The following is a 27,890-nucleotide window of genomic DNA, read 5'->3' on the forward strand; positions in this document are numbered from 1 at the left end:
CAGTGCCGTAGGGGACCGCACCGCCACTTCCCAGCAAATTAGGGACACTGTTGCTCCTGGGGTATCGGCGAGGACCATTCGCAACCGTCTCCATGAAGCTGGGCTACGGTCCCACACACCGTTAGGCCGTCTTCCGCTCACGCCCCAACATCGTGCAGCCCGCCTCCAGTGGTGTCGCGACAGGCGTGCATGGAGGGACGAATGGAGACGTGTCGCTTCTGCCTTGGTGCCAATGATGGTCGTATGCGAGTTTGGCGCCGTGCAGGTGAGCGCCACAATCAGGACTGCATACGACCGAGGCACACAGGGCCAACACCCGGCATCATGGTGTGGGGAGCGATCTCCTACACTGGCCGTACACCACTGGTGATCGTCGAGGGGACACTGAATAGTGCACGGTACATCCAAACCGTCATCGAACCCATCGTTCTACCATTCCTAGACCGGCAAGGGAACTTGCTGTTCCAACAGGACAATGCACGTCCGCATGTATCCCGTGCCACCCAACGTGCTCTAGAAGGTGTAAGTCAACTACCCTGGCCAGCAAGATCTCCGGATCTGTCCCCCATTGAGCATGTTTGGGACTGGATGAAGCGTCGTCTCACGCGGTCTGCACGTCCAGCACGAACGCTGGTCCAACTGAGGCGCCAGGTGGAAATGGCATGGCAAGCCGTTCCACAGGACTACATCCAGCATCTCTACGATCGTCTCCATGGGAGAATAGCAGCCTGCATTGCTGCGAAAGGTGGATATACACTGTACTAGTGCCGACATTGTGCATGCTCTGTTGCCTGTGTCTATGTGCCTGTGGTTCTGTCAGTGTGATCATGTGATGTATCTGACCCCAGGAATGTGTAAATAAAGTTTCCCCTTCCTGGGACAATGAATTCACGGTGTTCTTATTTCAATTTCCAGGAGTGTATATTCCGCGCAAGAACGCCATAGTCGAAAACCTGCTTGGTATTCTTCGATGTTACATTGAAGCTCTGCTTGTGTTCTATGAAGTAAACAAGGTGAGAATATCGTGTGCCTCACTTACTTCCAATAGAAATCAGTTTATCCTTCTTGTCTCTCTTTTTCGCCTGTGTTATCAATTTTGCTATCTACTTTCCGATCTCGAAGAAGTGCTGTTTAGTCTCTGGTGATTTCTTAATTTTATATTTCTGGAAGTGTCTTCTATTTTTCCAGAGCGTCTTCACATATTGAATCCTACCAAGATTGTTTCGTGTTCTGTTACCGCGGGATTAGGTTTTTGATTTGCTGTGTGATCTTGGTTTGAAGCTGTTCCCAAGTGACTGCCTTTTCTTTCTTTCGTTTCTCTTCTGTATTAGTTCCTTGGACCCTTTTTGTATCAAGTTTCTCACTGTGTGTTCTTTAGCGCAGGGGCTTCCAAGTTTTTCCTCAGACGGAACACTTTGGGAATCCTAATCCTTTGATGGAAGACCTTGTTTACTTTGAATGTTAATAAAATTTTAAAAAATGAGAAAAAATTGTTGTATACAACGATTACTTCAATTTTAAAATACACTCCTGGAAATGGAAAAAAGAACACATTGACACCGGTGTATAAGACCCACCATACTTGCTCCGGACACTGCAAGAGGGCTGTACAAGCAATGATCACACGCACGGCACAGCGGACACACCAGGAACCGCGGTGTTGGCCGTCGAATGGCGCTAGCTGCGCAGCATTTGTGCACCGCCACCGTCAGTGTCAGCCAGTTTGACGTGGCATACGGAGCTCCATCGCAGTCTTTAACACTGGTAGCATGCCGCGACAGCGTGGACGTGAACCGTATGTGCAGTTGACGGACTTTGAGCGAGGGCGAATAGTGGGCATGCGGGAGGCCAGGTGGACGTACCGCCGAATTGCTCAACACGTGGGGCGTGAGGTCTCCACAGTACATCGATGTTGTCGCCAGTGGTCGGCGGAAGGTGCATGTGCCCGTCGACCTGGGACCAGACCGCAGCGACGCACGGATGCACGCCAAGACCGTAGGATCCTACGCAGTGCCGTAGGGGACCGCACCGCCACTTCCCAGCAAATTAGGGACACTGTTGCTCCTGGTGTATCGGCGAGGACCATTCGCAACCGTCTCCATGAAGCTGGGCTACGGTCCCGCACACCGTTAGGCCGTCTGCCGCTCACGCCCCAACATCGTGCAGCCCGCCTCCAGTGGTGTCGCGACAGGCGTGAATGGAGGGACGAATGGAGACGTGTCGTCTTCAGCGATGAGAGTCGCTTCTGCCTTGGTGCCAATGATGGTCGTATGCGTGTTTGGCGCCGTGCAGGTGAGCGCCACAATCAGGACTGCATACGACCGAGGCACACAGGGCCAACACCCGGCATCATGGTGTGGGGAGCGATCTCCTACACTGGCCGTACACCACTGGTGATCGTCGAGGGGACACTGAATAGTGCACGGTACATCCAAACCGTCATCGAACCCATCGTTCTACCATTCCTAGACCGGCAAGGGAACTTGCTGTTCCAACAGGACAATGCACGTCCGCATGTATCCCGTGCCACCCAACGTGCTCTAGAAGGTGTAAGTCAACTACCCTGGCCAGCAAGATCTCCGGATCTGTCCCCCATTGAGCATGTTTGGGACTGGATGAAGCGTCGTCTCACGCGGTCTGCACGTCCAGCACGAACGCTGGCCCAACTAAGGCGCCAGGTGGAAATGGCATGGCAAGCCGTTCCACAGGACTACATCCAGCATCTCTACGATCGTCTCCATGGGAGAATAGCAGCCTGCATTGCTGCGAAAGGTGGATATACACTGTACTAGTGCCGACATTGTGCATGCTCTGTTGCCTGTGTCTATGTGCCTGTGGTTCTGTCAGTGTGATCATGTGATGTATCTGACCCCAGGAATGTGTCAATAAAGTTTACCCTTCCTGGGACAATGAATTCACGGTGTTCTTATTTCAATTTCCAGTAGTGTATAAGGAAAGCATGCAAACCATAATTAAATTAATAAAATAATTAGTATCGTCAAAGTATCGAAAAAGGAAACACAATTTTATTAATAGCTTCTCACGGAGCAACATATTCTATTCTCACATTCTGAGAAACCCTGCTCTAGCGGTATGTTCATCTTGGGGCGAACGAAACTTCTCTGCACACAAGACAGTGATCCGAGTCGAGATTGACACCTCCGTGGGGTTGTACATAGTGTACTTCTTTCTGTGACTGGTATGCGATGCCTACGAAGATGGACTTGATATTTACCAAGCAATTGCACGAGTGACCTCCAAGTCTTTCACCTTCGGGGATGTTTTCCATTTCCAAACTGTGTAGCTGACACAACGAAGTTAGTATAGTCCCACGCTTGCTGGTGAATTTGTGTTCTGGAAAATTGCCAACGGTTTTCTTGTTTTTTTTTTCTCACCCAGGCTGTGTGTTGAAATCGCCTAATAGATTTTTTATATCTTCGCCTGGACTATTTGACATGATCTCCTCCAGTTTAGTCCAAAGCTGTTCAATCTCTTCAGGTTATATTCAGTTATCAATGTTTATGGGAGCATGTGCATCAATCAACCTGTACATCTTATTCGATCACTTCACACGCATTGTCATGATCCTGTTATTTATGGGTGTAACTACTTTGATTGAATCGACTGCATTATTGTTTACGACAAAAGCCATACCCAGTACCCAAAAATACATGCTTTTAATCAGGATTCTGTTCACTTTTTCCACTGGGGGGGGATTGTTTGTTCCTCGAACATAAAATCTGGCGCCGTGTACTATGGATGAACAGACGCGACCACACTGTCGCTTGCTCAAAGTCAGACGCAAGGCGGATTTTGTTGAAGGAGTTAGCTCTTCCGCTAATTCTGCCGTACCGAGATACACTCTCTTCGTCGCACTACCTGACAAAAAAATGTGATGCACCAAGAACGGATGGAGACGCTGTGTGATATTATTTCAGTGATTAAAATCGAATCAGTACGAGCCCCTCTATCAGTATAAAGTTGCACTCCCATTGGTCTAGATGCGTGCACTATATGGTTGGGTTTGAGTTTCAAAGGGCAAACGGCGAAGGACTTCGAAGACATGTGGAACAGAACGACTTTTTTGAAAATACGTTGTGAGATGAAATCAACAAAAGGACAACAAGGGTAATATAGTGTAATCGATTTAAATCAATGCAGACGGAATTAGTTCAGTAAATGAGACACTTAAAGTAGAAGATGAGTCTTGTTATTCGGACAGCAAAATAACTGTCAGTGGCTGAAGTAGAGGGTGAAACTTTCAGACTGGAGTCTGAAATAGAAACATTTTATGTAAACTGAAGGTGGAGAGGGAGAAAATAAAGGAAAGGAACTAACGATACCGCTGCGTCGGGACTTCACGCGACAAGTGAAAATGTGGGCCAGACTGGGACTAGAAACCAGGATCTCCTTCTTACTAGGCAATTGCATTAACGACAGCGCCACCCAGGCAAGTGTTTATGGCAAATGCGCGGACTATTTCGACACGCTCCCTAGCCGACACTCACTCCAATCTTGTGCCACGTTTCCGTAGTTCCCGTCCAAGTCCTCCATGTTCGCTAATTTTAGATTCGTACGTTCGTAAATGTGGGTCCGCACTGGAAGGTTGTAGATTCACTGCCCATCGGTGAGAATCGACTGTATAATTGCGCTGTGTCTGTTCCCGCGCATTCATACAAAAGAACCAATTGTTAACATAGAATATAAATTTAGGTGTACGGAAATCTTTTCTGAAGGTGTGTGACTTAAAGGTAGTCGCTTGACCGAATCTGTTTGCCTACAAATAAACATACAACAGGATTCTGGGTGCCCTCGACGCCGGTTTGTAAATACATTGGAGCTGTGAAACCTTGTTTACAAAATATGATATTGAAACTATTTGTCTGGAGTATAGCCTTGCAAGGAAGTGATACTTGGATGATAATCGCAGTTGAGACAAGAAAACAGAAGATTTTTCAAATGTGGTGCTACAAACGAATATCAGACCAGCTGTGTGGCTGGATTGAGGAGTTTTTGGCAAACAGAACACAGCATGTTGTTATCAATGGAGAGACGTCTACAGACGTTAAAGTAACCTCTGGCGTGCCACAGGGGAGTGTTATGGGACCATTGCTTTTCACAATATATATAAATGACCTAGTAGATAGTGTCGGAAGTTCCATGCGGCTTTTCGCGGATGATGCTGTAGTATACAGAGAAGTTGCTGCATTAGAAAATTGTAGCGAAATACAGGAAGATCTGCAGCGGATAGGCACTTGGTGCAGGGAGTGGCAACTGACCCTTAACATAGATAAATGTAATGTATTGCGAATACATAGAAAGAAGGATCCTTTATTGTATGATTATATGATAGCGGAACAAACACTGGTAGCAGTTACTTCAGTAAAATATCTGGGAGTATGCGTACGGAACGATTTGAAGTGGAATGATCATATAAAACTAATTGTTGGTAAGGCGGGTACCAGGTTGAGATTCATTGGGAGAGTGCTTAGAAAATGTAGTCCATCAACAAAGGAGGTGGCTTACAAAACACTCGTTCGACCTATACTTGAGTATTGCTCATCAGTGTGGGATCCGTACCAGATCGGTCTGACGGAGGAGATAGAGAAGATCCAAAGAAGAGCGGCGCATTTCGTCACTGGGTTATTTGGTAACCGTGATAGCGTTACGGAGATGTTTAATAAACTCAAGTGGCAGACTCTGCAAGAGAGGCGCTCTGCATCGCGGTGTAGCTTGCTCGCCAGGTTTCGAGAGGATGCGTTTCTGGATGAGGTATCGAATATATTGCTTCCCCCTACTTATACTTCCCGAGGAGATCACGAATGTAAAATTAGAGAGATTAGAGCGCGCACGGAGGCTTTCAGACAGTCGTTCTTCCCGCGAACCATACGCGATTGGAACAGGAAAGGGAGGTAATGACAGTGGCACGTAAGGTGCCCTCCGCCACACACCGTTGGGTGGCTTGCGGAGTATCAATGTAGATGTAGATGTAGATGTAAAGATCAGATGAGTGGTTCTAATGGACAGGTACTGAACCGAATTGGGGAGAAAAGAAATTTATGATACAATGTGACTAAAAGAAGTGATCAGTTGATAGCACACTCCTTCAGGCATCGATGAACAGTCAATTCTCAAATGGAGGGTAGTGTGGGGGGGAGGGGGTAAAAATGTAAAGGGAGACCTAGGCTGGACTACAGTAATCAGGTTCACATAAGTGTCGATTGTAGAAGTTATCTGAACACTAAGAGGCCTGCGCAGAATGGACTAGCATGGACAGTTACATAAAGCCAGTCTTCGGAGTGAAGATGACAACTCAGATTTGAGACACGGCGTTAAAGGAAAGTAACTCACCACCCAGTTGGACCAAACTCCGTTTTCATTGACGACGTTGATCCAGTCGCCGACGATGCGGACGAAGTCCTCTGCGCTGGAGTCACCGTTGAGGTCGGTGATGAGCAGGAAGTTGAAGGAGAAATGCGCGCCAGGGTTGGTGGCGTTGCCGTAGTAACCCAGCACCTGGTCCAGAGATCCGTACGCCTCCGTCATCATCACCCTGGGACAAGAATTGAACAAAAACATCAAAGAACAGCCGAGTTGCAGAGTTAGGCAATGCCGCCACCGTTGTGGAGCTTGTTAAGATGCTAAAATGCTTCAAATGGCTCTGAGCACTATGGGACTCAACTGCTGAGGTCATTAGTCCCCTAGAACTTAGAACTAGTTAAACCTAACTAACCTAAGGACATCACAAACATCCATGCCCGAGGCAGGATTCGAACCTGCGACCGTAGTGGTCTTGCGGTTCCAGACTGCAGCGCCTTTAACCGCACGGCCACTTCGGCCGGCGTTAAGATGCTAAAAACATTATGTGTTCCCCGCTGTGGCATAAAAGTCCAATGAGTCTCAGCTCAGAAAATGAGCTCAACTCACGAATTCACTGTGTTGTGTAACACTAACACTAACATTGGATCAAATTAACATAGTGTTAATCTAATTTTCAGCATGAAACATGTTTGTCAACGTTCCTAAATTACTTAGCGATAGAGTTATCGTGTTTCGATGGCATATATTAGTCGAAGAACCTAGATACTCAGTATTTATTATTGATGGCATCATGTTGTGAATATTAGCACAAGAAACCGTGTTCTTCAAACTTCCAATCACCTTAAAAAGGAAGTTATTGTCGGAAGATTTCTTGGGCCAGAATAAGCACATTTTTGAAGGCAAAAACTGGTGACTACGGTCAACAAAAAAAGGCGTGGTAGAAAACTGCTTTAATATCAAGTCATGAAACAGGAAACATATCGAGTCAGAAGATTTTTAAAAATATGTCACGACGACATAAAGAAAAGGTCCAATAAGATGTTAGAGTGTGCCAAGGTACTGTTTCAGAATGCGCTTTATAACACAAGGAATCGTTCGACAAGAGCTAAGTCACGTCCACCTGCCGTTAGCAGGTAATGACGCAGCCGATTTTACTTCGAACAGAAATTGTTACCGACCGTGGAGTAGCATAACGATTTCTCAACTGAAACGGTGTACTTCACTTTCTCGATTCATCAACGCAGTTTATTCAGGATGTCTGTGTTCAGTATTTACATTGTCGTCTTGCAAGAAATTTAATACGAAGTGTGTACTATTGTTACTCAAGCCTACAACGACTTTTTTGTAAGAAATGTTCAGTCATTACTGGCTGCTTTCTGACTAGGTATACTTAATGTTCACTACAAATACGTCTTCTTTTGCCTTCGCATTCTGCCGCTAAATGGGTACGAAACATCTAACTTTTCCATATCAGTCACTAGTTTTCTCCATGTACAAATGGTTCAAATGGCTCTGAGCACTATGGGACTTAACATCTGAGGTCATCAGTCCCCTAGAACTTAGAACTACTTAAACCTAACTAACCTAAGGACATCACACACATCCATGCCCGAGGCAGGATTCGAACCTGCGACCGTAGCGGTCACGCGGTTCCAAACTGAAGCGCTTAGAACCGCACGGCCACACCGGCCGGCTCTCCATGTACACATATGGGAGTAATTACTTACCTTTCTTGTGCACCAATAACACTTTAATACTTATTTATTTTCATTTCTACTTGTGCAAAACAAAATCCGTTCTTTTGCGGTGTCTCTACACTGTGAACCGATGACTGCAACTGCACTTGACTTAACCTGGTAAATTTTGCCAGTCGAAATTGATCCGAGTTCATAGCTACGAAATGTAAGATGTTCATTTGCGCAACACAGATTTACCATTTCTGTTTGATCGGAGTTTATTATTTGTGCTAATCTAAGACCAACAGCATAATTCAATCGGCTCTCAGCATTAAAGGACACTAAAAATAGACATAAGTTTTACTTTTTGAGCAACCAAATAACTGACGATGGACGAAGTAGAGAAAATACAAACTGCAGACTTTAATGGCAAGAAAAGCGTTTCCGAAAATGAGAGATTTGATAACATTACATATAAATTAAAATATTACGAAATCTTTAATAATGATATTTGTATGAATTATGACGTTGTACAGAAGTGAACGTGGGTGATAAGCAGTGAAGACAACACGAGAACAGAAGTGAAATGTGGTGCTACAGAAAAATGTTGGAAATTAGTTAAGTAGATAGAATAACTAATAAGTATATACTTTATCAAACAGGGGAAAAATAAATTTACGATACGAATTGACTGAAGGAAGGGATCGGTTCTAAGACACATTCTGAAGCATCTAGGAATCGTCAATTTGGTAATGGAAGAGAGTGTGGGGGGTAAAGGTTGTAGAGGGATGGCAAGGCTTGGCTAAAATAAGCGGGTCCAAACGGATGTAGTTTGCCGTAGTTATTTCCAGATGAAGGATCTTCCACATGAAGGCTGGTGTGGGGAGCTGCATAAAACTAGTCTTGGGACTGAAGATGACAACAACAACAACAACAACAACAATCATAACCCCATTTTGATCCTATTTGGTTTCGGTCCCAAGCTCTAGAGCAATATGCTAAGCTGTGTTGCTCGGCTGTTTTGTAAGACATCTTGTTTGTAGATCGCATGATTTTTACAGTGCCCTCTGCTTTTATTACGATCCAGCCCATGTAATCATTCCATTACATATCCCTACAAATCGTTACACTCATGTGTGACTCACCGACGTTGTAATCATAGCATATTACCATTCAGTGTTTTGCGAAGAGGCATAATTTTACATTTCTAAACTTTTAAAGGAATCTGCTAATCTTTGCACCCAGAATAACGCTTAACAGTGTCATTTCGGATGGTGAGAACGGTAGCCCCATGCCGTTTCCGTGAGCCAAAGCTTAGTAATGGAATATTACCAGTGCAAAAATCCACAATGCGCACCAAGAACGACAGATGCTTTTCACGAGATGTTCTACAGACCTGCACACTTAAGTCGCAACTCTACTTGGCAGTCATTACAGTATGACACGTCTTTTTACAGTTCTCGAGCATGTAGCGATCCTAACATCTACAACTAAGACTTGTGGCTTATAGTAGTTGCTAATCCAAAGATTTGTTGTGCTACGGATGGATACTGGAACAATGTGGGGCTATTTAGTCAGGGTAGTGGTGGGAGTCACTATATTTTTACTTTTATTGACACTCTCATTGTTTTTAAAGCTAATGGGATGCAACAACCATATCCTTACTCTTCACTCAGTGGTACAAGGAAAGTACCTTAGCTAACTAGTAACATACATGATTAGTTTTCTTTAAGGTTAATTTTTATCTCTTTGTTTTCATCATGTCACAGTTAACATTACTGATTAGAATGTCTGTAATTTTTGTACTGAGATAATTTAATAATTTCTAGGGTCTTCTTATGCTGTACAGTCTTTTTTGACAATAATCAGGGATTAGCTTTTAAAGAACAACTTTCTTTAAAGTAAAACCCTCCTCCATCATCCTTAGAAAAATTTTGAATAATTCGTCTTGTGTGCATTGCACCTTACGCCACATGAAGCCACAGATTGTTTCTGACAATACTTTTATTTCAGGGCAGATCTCACTTTGCAGTATTATGTGAAAACAGTACACAGTCCGAATTTTCAGATGCTGAACTAAATAAGTAGATTAATTTTCTGTGACCACTGTAAGTAATCTCAGTCATGTTTCTTCTTAGAGCAGTATTTTATTTTTGTGAAAATTTCAAGTCATATATTCCACACCACGTCACGCAATTTTCACAATGTGCTTCAGTACTGAGTTTCATTTAGATCACAGATACCAGAATGGACGGTAGGGATCACGAGATTTATACGCAATAGCAAGCCACGCCGCTGACGTCGATTTGAACTCAACCAGCGCTCAGTAGCCCTCAGCTCCATAAAGTATTGTGTTTCAATTGCATTTACGTGCGAAAACAAGACTGTTTACGGCTGTGTGAATTTTTACTAAATACTGAAGACTGAGTACAGGATTACGCCTTGATTATCAGTGTACTGACGAATTTCTTACGTTAATTTTTTAAGTGAAAAAAATGTCTCCGCTTCGTGATCGTCAGTATTACTCATCATAGTAGATAAGCGAGTTCATTATAAATTAGTTTCATAATTCCCTAAAAACAATTGGTAATGCTTGTAAACATGCAGATTCGTTTTCCGTTGAAAATACTCATGTCTGCTAAATTCATCTACTGATTCACGTTCTGAAAGGTTGAAAACTGAACCGTTGAATATTTCTTCGAAACGCAAGCTGAAGACTGATGCTGTTCCAGCTCTAAGTCAACCGGCCACCGTTGCTGATTTAGGACATAGCAGTGAGCCTAATAATGAGAGAAATATTTGGGCAGAAAAACGATGCTACCGTAAAGAAGCACAAAATATTTTGCAGGTAGATGTATTACCAACCAATCAAGACATTAGTACTAGACAAAACGTTAACCATGAAAACAAACACTGCCGTTAATGCGACAATGGGTGCTCAGGCCAACAATTATGATGGAAAGAGAAATAAAATGCCTTAGGCAAAAATCGCAGAATTGCAGTACCACCTCTCTCGATGTAGCTCTGAGTTACTGAAATTACAACATGTTCAAAAAGTGATTCAGGGCTCTTTTCCTGACTGTCAACAGCAAGTGGTTATAAAACGACAGTGTACAAACAGGCAAACTGAAGATATTACAAACTCCGGAACATTATGTTGCCTATCGTATGAAGCGTTGTCTTTTGTCAGGGACGTAATGAAATATCCTCTTCCTAGTGCCGTCACTATTAAAATAAGACTCAGACAATTTAGCGTTCCATCATGTTTTATTGATTTGAACCTCAGGTTTCGAAAGCTCGAAGTTACTAACGTAATATGAGAAAGACGTAGTTCTCAGCTTTGATGGAATGAAAGTAAACAGTGATGCCTTGACCAGACAGAGGAGGTTATCGGAGGACCACACAGCAATGCTCAAGTAGTGGTCATGAGATGTTTAGTAGGAAAATGAGTAACGTTGACACAGCCGTTTCTAAGTACATGTTGACCGAAAAGATTGAAGTCATAGGAATACTGAATTTAAAGTGAGAGCATTTGCGTGTGATATGAGACCCTCAAACAGTAAACTTATACGTAATTTAAGGGTTACATATTCGAAAGTCCATCAGATCAAAACAGTAAAGAACTGCTTTTCTTTATTTGCTTCATGCCTTGAAAATGTTACGGAATCATTTGCTTGACGACGGCTATCGATTAAAATCTGGTAGTTTGCTCACGATAGAACAGTTTATTAAGTAACTTGAACTTCAAAACACTGGCGTAGATCTACAATATGCCCATAAAATAACCATGAACCATTTGATTCTTGCTTGTATGGAAAAGAAAAACATAAGGAAATCAGCTGAGCTGTTTCATCTGTGCAGGGCAAGCAATTTGTCACAATCTTACTGAGTTCAGTTATGTTGGTAAGGTTGTGAAAGTCTTAAAATGTATTTGATGTACTGAACTCCAGAACTCGTGCCGATGGATACAAATTAAAAAGTGCATCTGGCAATTATTTATCAGAACAAGATAACGTGAAAGAAGAACTGGATGATATTATTCTAACAACGAGATTCATAAGAAGAAAGTAGAGGGAGAGAAAAAATGAACAAGAAAAAATTGACCAACAAATTTGTCTTACACCAAAAGAAAATGAGAAAACAGAAAATATTAAGAAAATTTGTTAATACAGTTAAAGAGTTTAAAATTACATTATAGGGGCTTTCTTCGTACTCTAGGTGTATGTAGTCTAAGGTTGTGTGACTCCCTTAGCCGGGAAGAAAAAAAAGCACTGCTCTCCGAGACAGAGTAACAGTTTGCCGTCTTTCGGAGGATTTACATTAGCATTTCCCCGACCATAGGAAAAAATAGTCTAACTAATATAGACCCAAAAGTTACATTAATAATGCTCTAAAACAGAGAAAATCTCGATTACATTCATACTTGCGTATGAGTTAAACATTTGTGCACCAAGTGCCTGTAAACTTCTGTGCAATGCGGTGTGGAGAGAGGGTTCATGGTGACGTCATAGCTCTTAGCTACGACGCTTAGCTACCGTGACCCATACCGCGTATTCTAGCATCGGTTAGTTAAATAGTTTTGACGGAGTACACAATTAGTTACTTACAGCATTTAATTAGGTTAGTTTTCAAAAATGTTCAAATGTATGTGAAATCTTATGGGACTTAACTGCTAAGGTCTTCAGTCCCTAAGCTTACACACTACTTAACCTAAATTATCGTAAAGACAAACACACACACCCATGCCCGAGGGAGGACTCGTACCTCCACCGGGACCAGCCGCACAGTCCATGACTGCAGCGCCTAAGACCGCTCGGCTAATCCCGCGCGGCTAGGTTAATTTTCATTATTTAAAAAGTCAGTCATTAACTAATGTTAAAGTTTTGTTTCATGACACTGTTCACAAGTGCAACACAGGGCCAGCCAACAGTCAGTACTGATCAGCAGTTGAATAAAATAACTAAGGAACACGTTACACAACGAGAAAGTTTTTGAAAAAGGACTATTTAGTATTTTCTTTTATCGAATAATTTTTGTAAAAAACTAAATTACAAAGGAGTGAAATTCTAATGGTGCGAAAAATGTAATTTTCTTAAATTTATATGAAAGGCGGGCTTTTTAAGTAAAACGAAATTCAAGCAGAATGAGAAATAGATATAATGAACGCAATAATGTAGACGAAAAACAGGATAAAAAACGAAAGTAATTAATACATAAAATTTATTAAAAACCCATGAAAAAATATTTCAAGCGGAGAAAGAATGATGGCAATAAAAAATGAGAGCAAGTGAAGGAGTTGAAATTATGATTAAAATTATGTGACAAAGGAATGGAATGAAAATTACATTCAAACCAATTAATTGAATAAAAATAATGATCGAAATAATTTCAATTATGGATTAAAATTTAAAAAAAATTGCGAACTTTACTGGATTCGAGTCGACAATCTCTTGATTATGAAGTTGTTATCCTATGCATTACATCATAAATCAGGCTATACAAAGGTCGTTCAAAAAGTTTTCCACAGTCGTCTCTAATTTTTTTATTTTTTTCAGGAGGAGAATGAATTTTATTTGTGAACATACTTGGAACATTTAGCAATACACTGGTACATAAAAGTATTTTCTTTTATTTACAGATGAGTCATAATGGACCCTGAAGCAGTTGTCGGGTTTCGACAACGGCCGGTGAAGGAGTTCCTCTTTAAAATCGGCTATGAGTCTGCCACATCGATTCACAGGAAGTTGTTCCTTGTTTATGGGAGGACGCAGTGGATCGCATCAGTATCCAGCGGTGGTTGCAGAGGTTTAAAGAAGGTGATTTCTCTCTAGTGGACAATCCACGATGCGGCAGACCATCGACAGCAGTCAGTGATGTGAATAAGGAGACCATTGATCAAATCATCCAAAATGACAGATGTGTGACGACACGACAGCTTGCTGAAATGACTCGTTTGTCATTAGGTAGTGTAGTATCACTGGCACAGTCACTAGGGTACAGAAAAATCTGTGCATTTTGAGAGCATAGATTATTCACAAGAAAAATGAAAACGATAAGGAAGAGCGTGTGCGAGGGTCTCTTGACGACGAAACAGTGTTTTGTCGGCGTCATTACCCAGGATGAAATACGGTTGATTTTTTCCGAACCTGAGAGCAAAACCCAAACCGTGGAGTGGTGTCATCTGGGTTCCCCTCGGAAGAAAAAACCAAGACTTTCACGAACAGCAGGCCGATAGGTGATTGGCTCCTTCTTCTGGAATTAGTGTGGTGTCATTTTCATTGACTTTTTGGAACTAGGCTCCACAATTAACCGAGACAATTACTGTTTGTCATTGGACAAGCTGTGACGTGCCGTCAAGACCCACATACCACAGCTTCAGCGTCAGCTCATCAGACTACACCATGACAATGACAAACCCCACAAAGCCCTTATGATGCAGGAGAAAATCAACAAAATTGGTTGGAAAATTGTTCCCCATCCTCCCTATAGCCCGGTCTTCGCACTGTCTGATTTTTTACCTCTTTGGTCGTCTGAAGGCCCATCTGCGCGGTAAAAGATTTGATAGTGAGAAAGACTTTATTTCCTGTGACAAGCGATGTTGTAAAAGTCAATCCCCAGAATTTTACCAAAGTGCATCTACATCATGGAAAGAACGTTGGCCAGATGCACCACAGCTGATGGAGGCTACAATGGATAGGCTCAATTTATATCTAAATATTCCAAGTATGTTCACAAAAAATTACATTCTCCTCCCGCAAAAAATGAAAAAAATTAGAGACAACTGTGCAAAACTTTTTGAAAACCCTTTGTACAATGCACCTTTTTTAACGTTATTGTCACTCAATACTCCGAATTTTTCATTCGTCAGTTACTCGTATACCCGGGCCCACAAGGGTGAATGGTTGCAGTATGTGACACCTGCGACGTTACCCTACGTCACCGTACACAGGGTTTCAAAAAAATTGATCATACCGCTGGGGACCTCTCCTTGCCAGCTGTAGTCATCTGACTGTTTGCCAACTCTCCGAGGCCTATGATGACTGGAGCTACTCTGGTGATGCCACTAGGGAACAACGTACTGGACCCGTTAGCTGGCTGGGTGGATGACCGACCGTCCTGCCACCACACCTAAGTTGGCTACCCTCACTTGTAATGGTACGTGAAGGCTCGGCTGGAATCTGTAAGGTTCCGTTACAAAGCGAGTAGAATTTAGGTTAACAGAGAATCTGGCTTCGTTGGTAAAGTGGTGAACGATAGAATGAAAGTATTGCCCATGTTTTCTGATAGTGTTTTTTAGTGCTGGAGAATACTTCAACGCCTAAATGTGTTCTTGATAGAGATATGTTGTTGAATATAGTTTTATGTTGCTATGAAGTAAATGAGATGTATTCTGGTGCCTTACGCTAAATTGTTGAGACAGCGGGCGCTGTCCATATTTTTCTTGTGTTCAAAAAATGGCTCTAAGCACTGTGGGACTTAACATCTGAGGCCATCAGTCCCCTAGACTTAGAACTACTTAAACCTAACTAACCTACGGACATCACACGCATCCATGCCCGAGGCAGGATTAGAACCTGCGACCGTAGCAGTCGCGCGGATCTGGACTGAAGCGCCTTGAACCTCACGGCCACAGGGGCCGACCTTTCTTGTGTTAGGAACGTCATTGTGCGTACATGAGGCAAGACCCTTCAGTCTGTTCACAGTGTCATCGATTTTCTCGTTACATATTTTTACTTCGAAATTTCTTATACTTGATTAGTATGACACCAGTATTTTTAAAATACTGAGACAACAGTAACCAATAAGAAGAGTTGCGTTCGTTGCCTAACTGCTGTTCCAATAACAAATTGTAAAATTTAGCTCTGAATATATGAACAGGTATCGACTCAAAGATGGAACTGCTACACTTTAAAAAATTGGACATTTTATGCGGGGTATTGGTCTCTATCAGTCTGTATCAAGTGATATTGATATGCTACCGCTTGCAGTGTGCAGATGTGCTGAAGAGTGTGAAATTCGTGTAAGCAGGTTTTAACATACGGCAGTGCGACATAGATAGCGATACGATTCTATGAACCGTATCCCCGTCTCATTAACGAAAGGACAGCCTTATTCCTCAGGACCGACTCTGTATATTTTCCGTATTGTCAAAATGTCACTAATGTAACCAGAATACCAATATACCACAATCAATATGTAAGTAGAAGAGACCAGAGTGCTCCATTCATATATACTTACCTTTCTCTACATTTGCATCAGATAACACACTCGTGACTTTTTCAACAGATCTGCTCAACAGTTTTGCTGATTTTCAGTCCATATTCGCATTTAATTCTAAAATTGTGTACGACGTTTCATTAGAACTACAAATAATGTGTTATATGCATTCCATATAATATTTTATATACCCTACATCATAGATCTATGGTGTTGTCGCGCGTATTAAGCAGTGGCTGCGTAACATATATCAAGAGAGCTCCTAGTATATAGCTAGAGGCTACGCATAGGCATCGAGTCACATTGCACACTATTTTAAGCCTTCAAATATTCATCTGTTTTCTACTGAAACGGACTGTCTCCTGTTAATCACACTTAATTACAACTAAAAAACGGTTGCATATGCCATACAATTCGTGTTTAGCAAGTACGGGGAGGGGCGAGGGGGTTCCCCATGTCTGATAAAACTGTATGCTTCAGCGTTAACAGCTGTATATATTTATCAACTGTTGTTACTTACTTTTCTTGGTATTCGTCCAACACGGTGCGGAATTCCTCGATTACTGCGTATGTTTCCGGTTGATGCTGCATGGGGTTAGGTTGGCCGTCTACAATATCTGGGAAGCCTTCTGCTTCCACAATGCAGCTAACGGCGTCCATACGAAAACCATCAACTCCTTTATCCAACCAGAACCTCAAAACATTCTGCAAAGAAAACGCAAATAAGCGGTACTTTACAAAGGAAACTGTGAAGAGGGATAACAGGTAATTGTTCATGCCAATTAAACTTTTTACTGGTCTTGTCTAAGGAGGTGATTAATTATGGCTCTGTAGAAATATGATGGTATAATGAATACAGTAGCACAAGTAATTGGTGAAAGGAAGATGAAAGCTATGGTGTTTGCAGATGATCTGATGATTTGGGGAATAAGGAGGAGGAAGTACAAGAGCAGTTGAACGTATGGGAACGAACAGTACAAGAATATGGGATGAAATTTAGTATAACTAAGAGTGAGATGATTATCAAAACAAGAAAGAAGGAGCGAGGAACAACTGGAATAACAATTGGTGGAGAACGATTGAGGAGAGTGGAGAGTTTCAAATATCTATGGAACAAGGATGAACCCCTAATCAGTAAAAAGGTTATATACCAGCCATACTATGTCACGATCCTGAAATACGCATCAGAAACCGGGGTTATGAAAGGAAGAGAGAAAAGCAAAGTACAAGCTAGTCAGACGAAATTCTTGAGAAACAGTATTGCAGTGACAAAGATAGAGAGTTAATGAAGATGGAACCATTACAGGAGGAGATAGAGAAATCAAGGCTCAAATGGTACGGACACGTTAATGGAGGAGAAGAGGATACCCAGGAGGATACAGGAGGATACGAGGATACTGGAAGGAAAGAGACCAAGAGAAAGATCGAGCGACAGATGGCTGAAAGGAGTAGAGGAATGCGTCCAGAAGAAAGGAGAAGACTGGACCAAGGTGAAGACGGAGAGATGGTGGCAAGTCAGAAGACCATGGAGAGGTCTATGTTCCATACAGACCGGGCCAGAGGCTGGAAACTGTCCAAGATGATGATGATGATTACGGAAGAAGATGAAGAGAAGAGGGACGAATCGCTCCCAAGGTTTTTAATTGCATTGCAACTTTTCTTTCCCCAGTGAATGAACTCAACTTCGTAAAGGTTCCCACAACATTCTCGCCACTTTTGTCTGAACAGTATGAGAATGTCCATGCTTTTGTCATAATTTCTTCATATATAAACCGAAATAAAAGAATGTACTTGTTAAATTCGCTCCCTTAAATAATCTTCATCTCTACGGAGGCTTAGTCACGTGCTTCATAAACTACACTGGTGATAATAGTTAGCGGACCAGTCAAGATGTCCTCATATAGGCTGGAAAAACTATCAAGCATTGAACATTCTGGAATCGTTCGGCATTAGTTCGGGTAGAGCAAAAACCCTGTGTCTGACATAAATCATGACTGACAAAAAAGAGAACTGTTCAGATATGAAGCTCCAAAAATCATCAATTTTAGATGATCCAGTTCTTAACAACACGGAGAACGTTGGAACATGAACGTAGACAGGCACACTAAGACGTAACTCCACGCCTTTGGACTGCCTACAGAATACTGTCATGATAATTGGCGATAATCTTTCCTTTTCATTCGTCGTGAGAGCAGGACAGCCTAATGTAGAACTTAATTCTTTCCAGCTAAATATCTCAGTAGGCTGTGATCGAAGGAGAGCGCCTTCCAATTGGGAATAACTGTGAGGAATTTTTCCCGGCACTGGCATATCAATCGAGAAAAATGCCCCGAAAATCTTGGTCATAATGGTGGGGTTGTAACTGTTAGGGCTGGTGGAATTCTAACGGGCGAAAGTATTATACCGTTGTCCACTTCGAAAAGTGATCTCCGTTCTCTAAAGATGACGAGTCAAGTAGGCCCAACTATCCGGATTTAGCAGTAGAATTTAGCATCCACAGTCTCGCGGATGTCAGTGTCAACCAACTCTTAAGCAAAGCAAGCTATTTTGTATACAATGCGATCATCCTGGATTGTCGTTCTGGAGAAGCTGTTGACTGAGCTGGTTTGACGCTGACATCCTATGACGTATTATGAAGAGACAGGAACGTGTAGCTGTATCGAGTTGACGACGCTGATTGGTGATGCTTCAGAGCAGTGATGTCGTGGGGTGTGGAGTGAAAGAAGGAGAGAGGATGAATATCGAATATTACAAATAGCCAGTTCTGTTGAGTTTAACATCTCCAGCAGACTGAAAAATTATCGGTAACAATATTACATGCCCCACTACATAAGGCATAGAGATAGTGTTTGCTACTTAAGGAAAGAGTGTGCTGCCATTTCTGTGCCTGCCGTTGTGGCCGAGCGGTTCTAAGCGCTTCAGTCTGGAACCACGCGACCGCTACGTCACAGGTTCGAATCCTGCCTCGGGCATGGATGTGTGTGATGTCCTTAGGTTACTTAGGTTAGTTAGGTTTAATTAGTTCTAAGTTCTAGGCGACTGATGACCTCAGATGTTAAGTCCCGTAGTGCTCATAACCATTTTTTTTTTTTTTTTTGGGTTGATGCAAAATTTTGTACCCGCCTACAGTACTTAGAACAATTATTTATGAAGTGTCCGCAAGTTTTAGTTAAAGAAAAAAAGAACACATTGCCCTCCAAAGGCATTGTATTCCATCTGGTTATCTCAAATAGTCCGCACATAAAGGCAAACAAAATACAGGAGGAGGAGCCAGCGAATAGGTCATCAAGATAGGAAGGGTATACACTCCTGGAAATTGAAATAAGAACACCGTGAATTCATTGTCCCAGGAAGGGGAAACTTTATTGACACATTCCTGGGGTCAGATACATCACATGATCACACTGACAGAACCACAGGCACATAGACACAGGCAACAGAGCATGCACAATGTCGGCACTAGTACAGTGTATATCCACCTTTCGCAGCAATGCAGGCTGCTATTCTCCCATGGAAACGATCGTACAGATGCTGGATGTAGTCCTGTGGAACGGCTTGCCATGCCATTTCCACCTGGCGCCATTTCCCAAACATGCTCAATGGGGGACAGATCCGGAGATCTTGCTGGCCAGGGTAGTTGACTTACACCTTCTAGAGCACGTTGGGTGGCACGGGATACATGCGGACGTGCATTGTCCTGTTGGAACAGCAAGTTCCCTTGCCGGTCTAGGAATGGTAGAACGGTGGGTTCGATGACGGTTTGGATGTACCGTGCACTATTCAGTGTCCCCTCGACGATCACCAGTGGTGTACGGCCAGTGTAGGAGATCGCTCCCCACACCATGATGCCGGGTGTTGGCCCTGTGTGCCTCGGTCGTATGCGGTCCTGATTGTGGCGCTCACCTGCACGGCGCCAAACACGCATACGACCATCATTGGCACCAAGGCAGAAGCGACTCTCTTCGCTGAAGACGACACGTCTCCATTCGTCCCTCCATTCACGCCTGTCGCGACACCACTGGAGGCGGGCTGCACGATGTTGGGGCGTGAGCGGAAGACGGCCTAACGGTGTGCGGGACCGCAGCCCAGCTTCATGGAGACGGTTGCGAATGGTCCTCGCCGATACCCCAGGAGCAACAGTGTCCCTAATTTGCTGGGAAGTGGCGGTGCGGTCCCCTACGGCACTGCGTAGGATCCTACGGTCTTGGCGTGCATCCGTGCGTCGCTGCGTTCCGGTCCCAGGTCGACGGGCACGTGCACCTTCCGCCGACCACTGGCGACAACATCGATGTACTGTGGAGACCTCACGCCCCACGTGTTGAGCAATTCGGCGGTACGTCCACCCGGCCTCCCGCATGCCCACTATACGCCCTCGCTCAAAGTCCGTCAACTGCACATACGGTTCACGTCCACGCTGTCGCGGCATGCTACCAGTGTTAAAGACTGCGATGGAGCTCCGTATGCCACGGCAAACTGGCTGACACTGACGGCGGCGGTGCACAAATGCTGCGCAGCTAGCGCCATTCGACGGCCAACACCGCGGTTCCTGGTGTGTCCGCTGTGCCGTGCGTGTGATCATTGCTTGTACAGCCCTCTCTCAGTGTCCGGAGCAAGTATGGTGGGTCTGACACACCGGTGTCAATGTGTTCTTTTTTCCATTTCCAGGAGTGTATAAGTAAAAAGTGAATTAAATGGTGATGCACTTATCGTGCTCGTCAAAATAAATTCTTTGTTAATATCTCATGATGCGTTTCTGGAGGACCACATCATCACGACTGTGGTATGAAACATATAATGTTAGACAAGATACTGAAAGAGGTTCGTTACAACAACGTAGTGAATCAGGGGAACGTACATGTTAAAGTCAATACAAAGTATCTTCTCGCACTCTACTCCGTTCTGTAGCACCAGTGATACAAAAATTATTTGAGGAGATATGCCGAGCTCGACTGGGATCACGTGATCGGATGGGGAAGGAAGTGAGAGTAGAGTACACAAGCACAAGCGTTTTCATGGAGTGTTCTCGAATCATTCATCTACATCTACATCTACACTACATCCATACACCGCAAGCCACCTGACGGTGTGTGGCGGAGGGTACCTTGAGTACCTCTATCGGTTCTCCCTTCTATCCCAGTCTCGTATTGTTCGTGGAAAGAAAGATGTCGGTATGCCTCTGTGTGGGCTCTAATCTCTCTGATTTTATCCTCATGGTCTCTTCGCGAGATATACGTAGGAGGGAGCAATATACTGCTTGACTCCTCGGTGAAGGTATGTTCTCTAAACTTCAACAAACGCCCGTACCGAGCTACTGAGCGTCTCTCTTGCAGAGTCTTCCACTGGAGTTTACCTATCATCTCCGTAACGCTTTCGCGATTACTAAATGATCCTGTAACGAAGCGCGCTGCTCTCCGTTGGATCTTCTGTATATCTTCTATTAACCCTATCTGGTACGGATCCCACACCGGTGAGCAGCATTCAAGCAGTGGGCGAACAAGTGTACTGTAACCTACTTCCTTTGCTTTCTGACTGCATTTCCTTAGGATTCTTCCAATGAATCTCAGTCTGCCATGTGCTTTACCGACAATTAATTTTATATGGTAATTCCATTTTAAATCACTTCTAATGCCTACTCCCAGATAATTTATGGAATTAACTGCTTCCAGTTACTGACCTGCTATATTGTAGCTAAATGATAAAGGATGTTTCTTTCTGTGTATTCGCAGCACATTACACTTGTCTACATTGAGATTCGGTTGCCATTCCCTGCACCATGCGTCAATTCGTTATAGATCCTCCTGCATTTCAGTACAATCATTGTTTCAGCCTCTCGATATACTACAGCATCATCCGCAAGAAGCCTCAGTGAACTTCCGATGTTATCCACAAGGTCATTTATATATATTGTGAATAGCAACGGTCCTACGACACTCCGAAATTGCTCGTAAGCGATGGGTTAGCGTGTTGTCTTGTCGATGGCCTGGTCGCTTGCAGCGTGCTGTAGGCAAACAAAGTACCATATGATCGATCAGTAGGTTCTAAGATCATTTGCTGGTGAGAGACAATGGGAAACATAACTGGAGTCCCATTACATCCAATGCAAACATCCACCACATGAGAAGACTTCCATCACCTATCGGAAGGTATGGAATGGGACATCAGTATCACAGTAGACGAATGGAGGACTTAGATATGATGGAAGGCTTCCCGAAAATTTCTATGCATCTGTAAAGCGAATCGCATACAAGACACTAGTCCGACCAGTTCTAAGGTATTGTTCAAGTGTTTGGAATCCTTATCAAGTAGCTATGCCATTAGAAATGGAAACAAATTATATTCGCGCTGCAAGGATCGTGTCAAGTCATTATAGCCCATACGAAATTGCAACAGAAACGAGACGACGTAGATGTCACGGAAACCCGTTCGGTAAATTCAGAGAACTTACATTCAAAAAACAAAAGTGAAACTACTGTGCTGACACCATACGGATTACGAGAATAAGATATATATAATGGCAGGTACAGAGATATATATAATTCTACGATATCCTCGACGCTCTGTGTATCTTTGGGAAATATGTTTGGACCTGGAGATCCTTCAAATATATTATTGGTCCTCGGTACATTAAAGTCTGACCACTGTGCACTGTCTTCTTCTTCTGATTCATCCGAATCAGTTGGCAACCGTAGCGTTCTCCGAATTATTCTTGGATGTATTTCACTATCTTCCGACGATTCTGCCTCACTTTCATTTTTTTGATATTCAATGTCTTCTTCCCAATCGGCAAAGCCGTCCGGAACGTCAGACAAGACGCCCGCGCATTCATTGTAAATAATCGTATCGTCTCTTTCGTGTGCCATGATGAAAGGGCACAAATACTTACAAAAACAAAAAAGAACTTGTAAAACAATAAACTGGTAGCCAAGATCGCAGGAATTCTTTTTATTCCATAATTACCGGTTTCGGCGAAACTAAAGCTGCCATCATCTGACCTTAGGACACATACAGGTTACAACATCATGTGTCCTAAGATCCGATGATGGCGGCTTTAGTTTCGCCGAAACCGGTAATCATGCAATAAAAAGAATTCCAGAGATCTTGGCTACCAGTTTCATGTTTTACAACCATCTAGATCTCTCCAACATGAGCACAACGTCCTCCCTACAAAAAAACTTGTTGACGAGTGTAACTTATTGTTACCTAAACAAAACACCAACAGAAGGCAACAGATACTAAAGTGCTGTCGCCGGCCACTGCGCGATTCTAAGTTCACGGCCCCAAAGTGTTGTCGCCAGCCACTGAACGATACTATGTACACGACACCACTGTGGTGTCACCGGTCGTTGATCGCTATTTCGCACACGACACCACTGTGGTGTCGCCTGACAGCATAGTGTTAAAATTGAAAATTTCGTGGTGCAATGCGTGAAGACAAGCTATTCTGTCGCCGGCTGCCCTCCTCCAGTAGTGCGGATATAGACAGACTTTTCGAAAAAAAATTCTCACTACATTACTTTTGGCAAGTGGATGCCAATATACTTATCAACAAGCATAGCAGACGGTTCGGCATAACAAGGAAGGATAATTGATTATTGACACAAGAGACTCACCTTCATCTCTTCCAGAACGACAGGGTTCCTGTAGTTGAGGTCGGGCTGTTTGTGGAGGAACTGGTGCAGGTAATACTGCTGGCGGGCCTCGATCCACTCCCAGGCAGAGGGCTCGTTGAAGCCACCAGGCTGCAACATCGGACTGTGTGAGTCAACATACAACAGTGAATTCATCACATGCCAGAAAACGTTTGTATGGATGTCTGAATCAGTACTCATAAAAAACCATAGTGAGCAGAAGGATACATGGTGCTACAGAATAATTTTCCTCAGTTCCACTCACGTATCTCGCGCGGGAAAGAAAACTTTGGTTGCCATCTTGACAGAATTTCCTAATTTAACTTAGTGGCAAGTATATTCTATAGAACAATGTTGTAGGTAAGTGCTTCTATTGAAATTCATGTGGAGGTCCTTAAATTTCAGCTTTCTTTAGAATGTTCATTTGTATGCTCGTGCCGGCCGCTGTGGCCGAGCGGTTCTAGGCTCTTCAGTCCGGAAGCGCGCTGCTGCTACGGTTGCAGGTTCGAATCCTGCATCGGGCATGGATGCTTGTGATGTCCTTAGGTTGGTTAGGTTTAAGTAGTTCTAAGTCCTAGGGGTCTGATGACCTCAGAAGTTAAGTCCCATAGTTCAAAAAATGGCTCTGAGCACTATGCGACTTAACTTCTGCGGTCATCAGTCGCCTAGAACTTAGAACTAATTAAACCTAACTAACCTAAGGACATCACACACATCCATGCCCGAGGCAGGATTCGAACCTGCGACCGTAGCGGTCACGCGGTTCCAGACTGAAGCGCCTTTAACCGCACGGCCACGCCGCCCGGCCTAAGTCCCATAGTGCTCAGAGCCATTTTCTCCTGCTGGCGTACAGTAGCTCAAAAGTTTCCCACTGTACTGGCAACTTTCACTGCTGAAATTGTTTCGTGCGTTGTACTCTCGCAGGTATACTGCAGAGATGCACGTATGTACCTACCTATCGATCTCTACAAGCATTAGTGTCTACAGGACCTCAGTAAGCTTTGAAGGAAGGTGTCTGAGTTCCGGTTGCACGAGTCAATCAGATGCATGCGCGCCTTGCGGTTTTCTCTGAGCAGCGTTGTTGAAATACAAGGAGTCTGATCTGGTCGGTGTGATGGCATGGTTTGCTGTAAGGGGCATTGCCGTCTGGTGAGATACTCTCTGGTTATGTACATTTTTTGCGGATATCGTTTGATTTACGCGTAGCATTTTTTTTATTTTTTTATTTTCTATTTAATTATTATTATTATTATTATATTTTTTTTTTGTAAGGTTCACGGTGGAAAATTGCAGCGAATTTTTCAGAAATGTGAAGCATGTATCTCGCGTGAAGATGCTGTCTGAGCTGTTTGAGAAAAGCGTAGACCTCGATGCATGCTACAGGATCGGCTTTCTGTTAATTCAGCCGAATGGTAGAGCATTTACATTCGTCACTTCCCCTGACGATGAGCTTTATTAAGCGTTTCTCGTCACTTAAGTATTTCCTTTTGTTTGAAGTTCTCACGTGCTGGAGCATATGTTCTTAACATTGTATATGCCGTCGTGGCTTAAATACGTTTTATAAATAATTGTATAATTTTCGACTCAAATATTTTAAACTCATTTTGATTTCCTTGCCATCCCTTTGCTATGCAAGGTGTCCCAGGCGGAATGATCAGTGCTCAGGGATATTCCAGGAACGATCATTGGAAGCAAAGAAGTCTAGTAAACAGGGGCTCTAAAATGCGTACCTTAAGACCTTTAGGCACTTATTGATCTTCGATACTGTGAAACAAATCTGTTCTACAGAAATCTCTTTGTTTTTCATATTTTGAGAAGTGGCAGTATGGACCAAAATAATAAAATGTGACCGATAAACATGTGCTCTACAGTGCATACCTTAACAGCTATGAGAGCTTGTTCATCTTTGCTACTTTGAAACATATCTCTTCGTTGACCAATAGCTCATACCTCTAGAGTTACGTACTTTTTAACCCTTGTGTACTAGACAGTTTGTTCTTGGTTTGATTCATACTTCCTCCCAATCAAAGACATTGCGGTGGATGAGATTTGCTTCACAGTACCCTCCTGGGACACACTATATAATACATTTACTTCGAGTTGCAATTTGCATGTACCACAGTATGCTCAACACCGGTTGCACTATTTTGCTATCACCAAAGATAGTACTTTCTAAAAACAATTCTGCGATTAATCTGAAGTCTTGAACCAGTCACAGTGATCAATACCCTTCGTTATGTTAAGCAACCTTTTTCAGAACTGAAGTTAGTTGACTAATTTTGACGAGGCTGACAGAACTGCAATTTTTCACTTTATCAGATGTGACTAACTTATTTCATGTGCTTGTAAGCTATGCTAAAATTTTGTGTACATCATTCTCATTGTGCACAGTGGTAGTGTAAGTAGTGTTGTTGTCACGTTTGTCAGGTAAATTTAAATATTTGCCTCGATTAATCACGTTCAAGTAAAGATTGGCAGAAAAGTGCGGTACCAGCTACCTCGTTCTACCTTCCCTCAGCATCTTCAAAAATTTTCCCAAAAATTTTGACATCCGAAGATATTCGCGCCTTTTTTCAACATACAGCTCACCTCAAACTCCCCTTAATGGTAACTCAGTCACACCCACTAGTCCATCGCTGTAAGTCGCTCATACCCATCCACTTCCAGCTGCCGTGTCTCACTCACTCATTCAACCCAACTCATTGTCAATAACTCTTTGTCCCTCTCTCTCTAACTGCCGCTGTCTCCAAATCTCACACCGACAGCCATCTTCGTTCTGGCCTACTAAATGCTGTCTCCCTCTTTCTCACTCTTACTGCTAATATCTCATTCCTTCATTACTACTACTGCTCTCACTCCTCACTGTCACAATCTCTCTCTTCATAGTTGTCATTGTCAGATACTCCGTCTAATGATCACTAGCTCTCACCCACTTCCACTTTCCCTTTCTCTTTATTCCTCCCCCCTCCCCTGGCACTGTCTGCTTTACTCTTTTCCTAGCAGTGTTCTACTACTGTCAACAATGTTCAACTGCCACTGTGTCCCTCTCTTTCTCTCTCACTGTCATTATTTGCCTTGCTCTTCCTATAACATAATACTTGTCTACTGTATTTCAGTATTTATTACTTCTCCTTGTCTTTACCATTGCCACTGTCTTCTTCTCTCTTAAAATAAAAAAGTGCGAAAATATTTGCTTACCAAAATTTATGGGAAAATTTTTAAAGGTGTGGAGGGAAGCTGAATGAGACAGCTGCTATTGCAGTTTTCAGAGTCTTTTGATAATAAACAGGAACATATCAGCATTTTTTATGCTCCGATAGGAGCATTTTTCCGCTGGTCCATTCTTTTCCCTGCTGCAACAGAGCATGTAACCAATATGAAAAGAAATGTATTGATCAGTAAAATGTAGTTAGTTTACTTATTTGGCATTGAAATAAACATAACGAATTTTACACCTCAGACCTGATTTTCCGTGCAAAAAAGTTGCATGTGCTCCCGGTACAAGAACATTGTGTTCCCAGATGATAACGAAGACATTTTACAGCACATTTCTCCGTGATACATCAATTTATAAACAATGTTTTCCCCTCCCAACGGATTTTACGTGTGTATTTCACGTGTACAAGTAGGGTAACTTTGGATCTCCGTAAGTATGACGAAAATTCTGAAGATCGTTCGAGATCGGTCTTAGGAATACATCGTAAACATTCCAATCATTTTCTGTGCTTAGCTGTCTTGCAATCTTTGGCTCGGTTTCAGAACTCATGTTCTGAAGAAAAAAAGAAAACCATCTTCAACGACTAGAGGTAGCATGTTCATATTTACAGGACACGTACATTGGTATGTTCTGCAGAAATGATTAGCATCTGGACCATGTGGGCCGGCGGGTTATAGGTCAACGTCGAAATCGCGGCGTTATACCACCTACCGGTAAAATGTGCCTGCGGCTCTCGTTGACGCTATGGTTCAAATGGCTCTGAGCACTATGGGACTTAACTTCTGAGGTCGTCAGTCCCCTAGAACTTAGAACTACTTAAACCTAACTAGC

General features: G+C 43.1%; 1 protein-coding gene across 1 annotated transcript in view; it reads right to left on the bottom strand.

Annotated features, from left to right (window-relative positions):
• LOC124620651 overlaps positions 1 to 27,890 on the bottom strand; it is a 383,337-nt gene that overhangs the window by 169,181 nt on the left and 186,266 nt on the right. Inside the window, exons 14-16 of the mRNA XM_047147087.1 lie at positions 23,825 to 23,953; positions 16,735 to 16,919; positions 6,352 to 6,553 (exon numbers count right to left, since the gene is read on the bottom strand). Coding sequence (XP_047003043.1) covers positions 6,352 to 6,553; positions 16,735 to 16,919; positions 23,825 to 23,953 — 516 coding nt within the window. The remainder of the gene's footprint in view (positions 1 to 6,351; positions 6,554 to 16,734; positions 16,920 to 23,824; positions 23,954 to 27,890) is intronic.

The sequence above is a fragment of the Schistocerca americana genome, chromosome 1 (assembly GCF_021461395.2).
Source record: "Schistocerca americana isolate TAMUIC-IGC-003095 chromosome 1, iqSchAmer2.1, whole genome shotgun sequence".
NCBI lineage: Eukaryota > Metazoa > Arthropoda > Insecta > Orthoptera > Acrididae > Schistocerca > Schistocerca americana.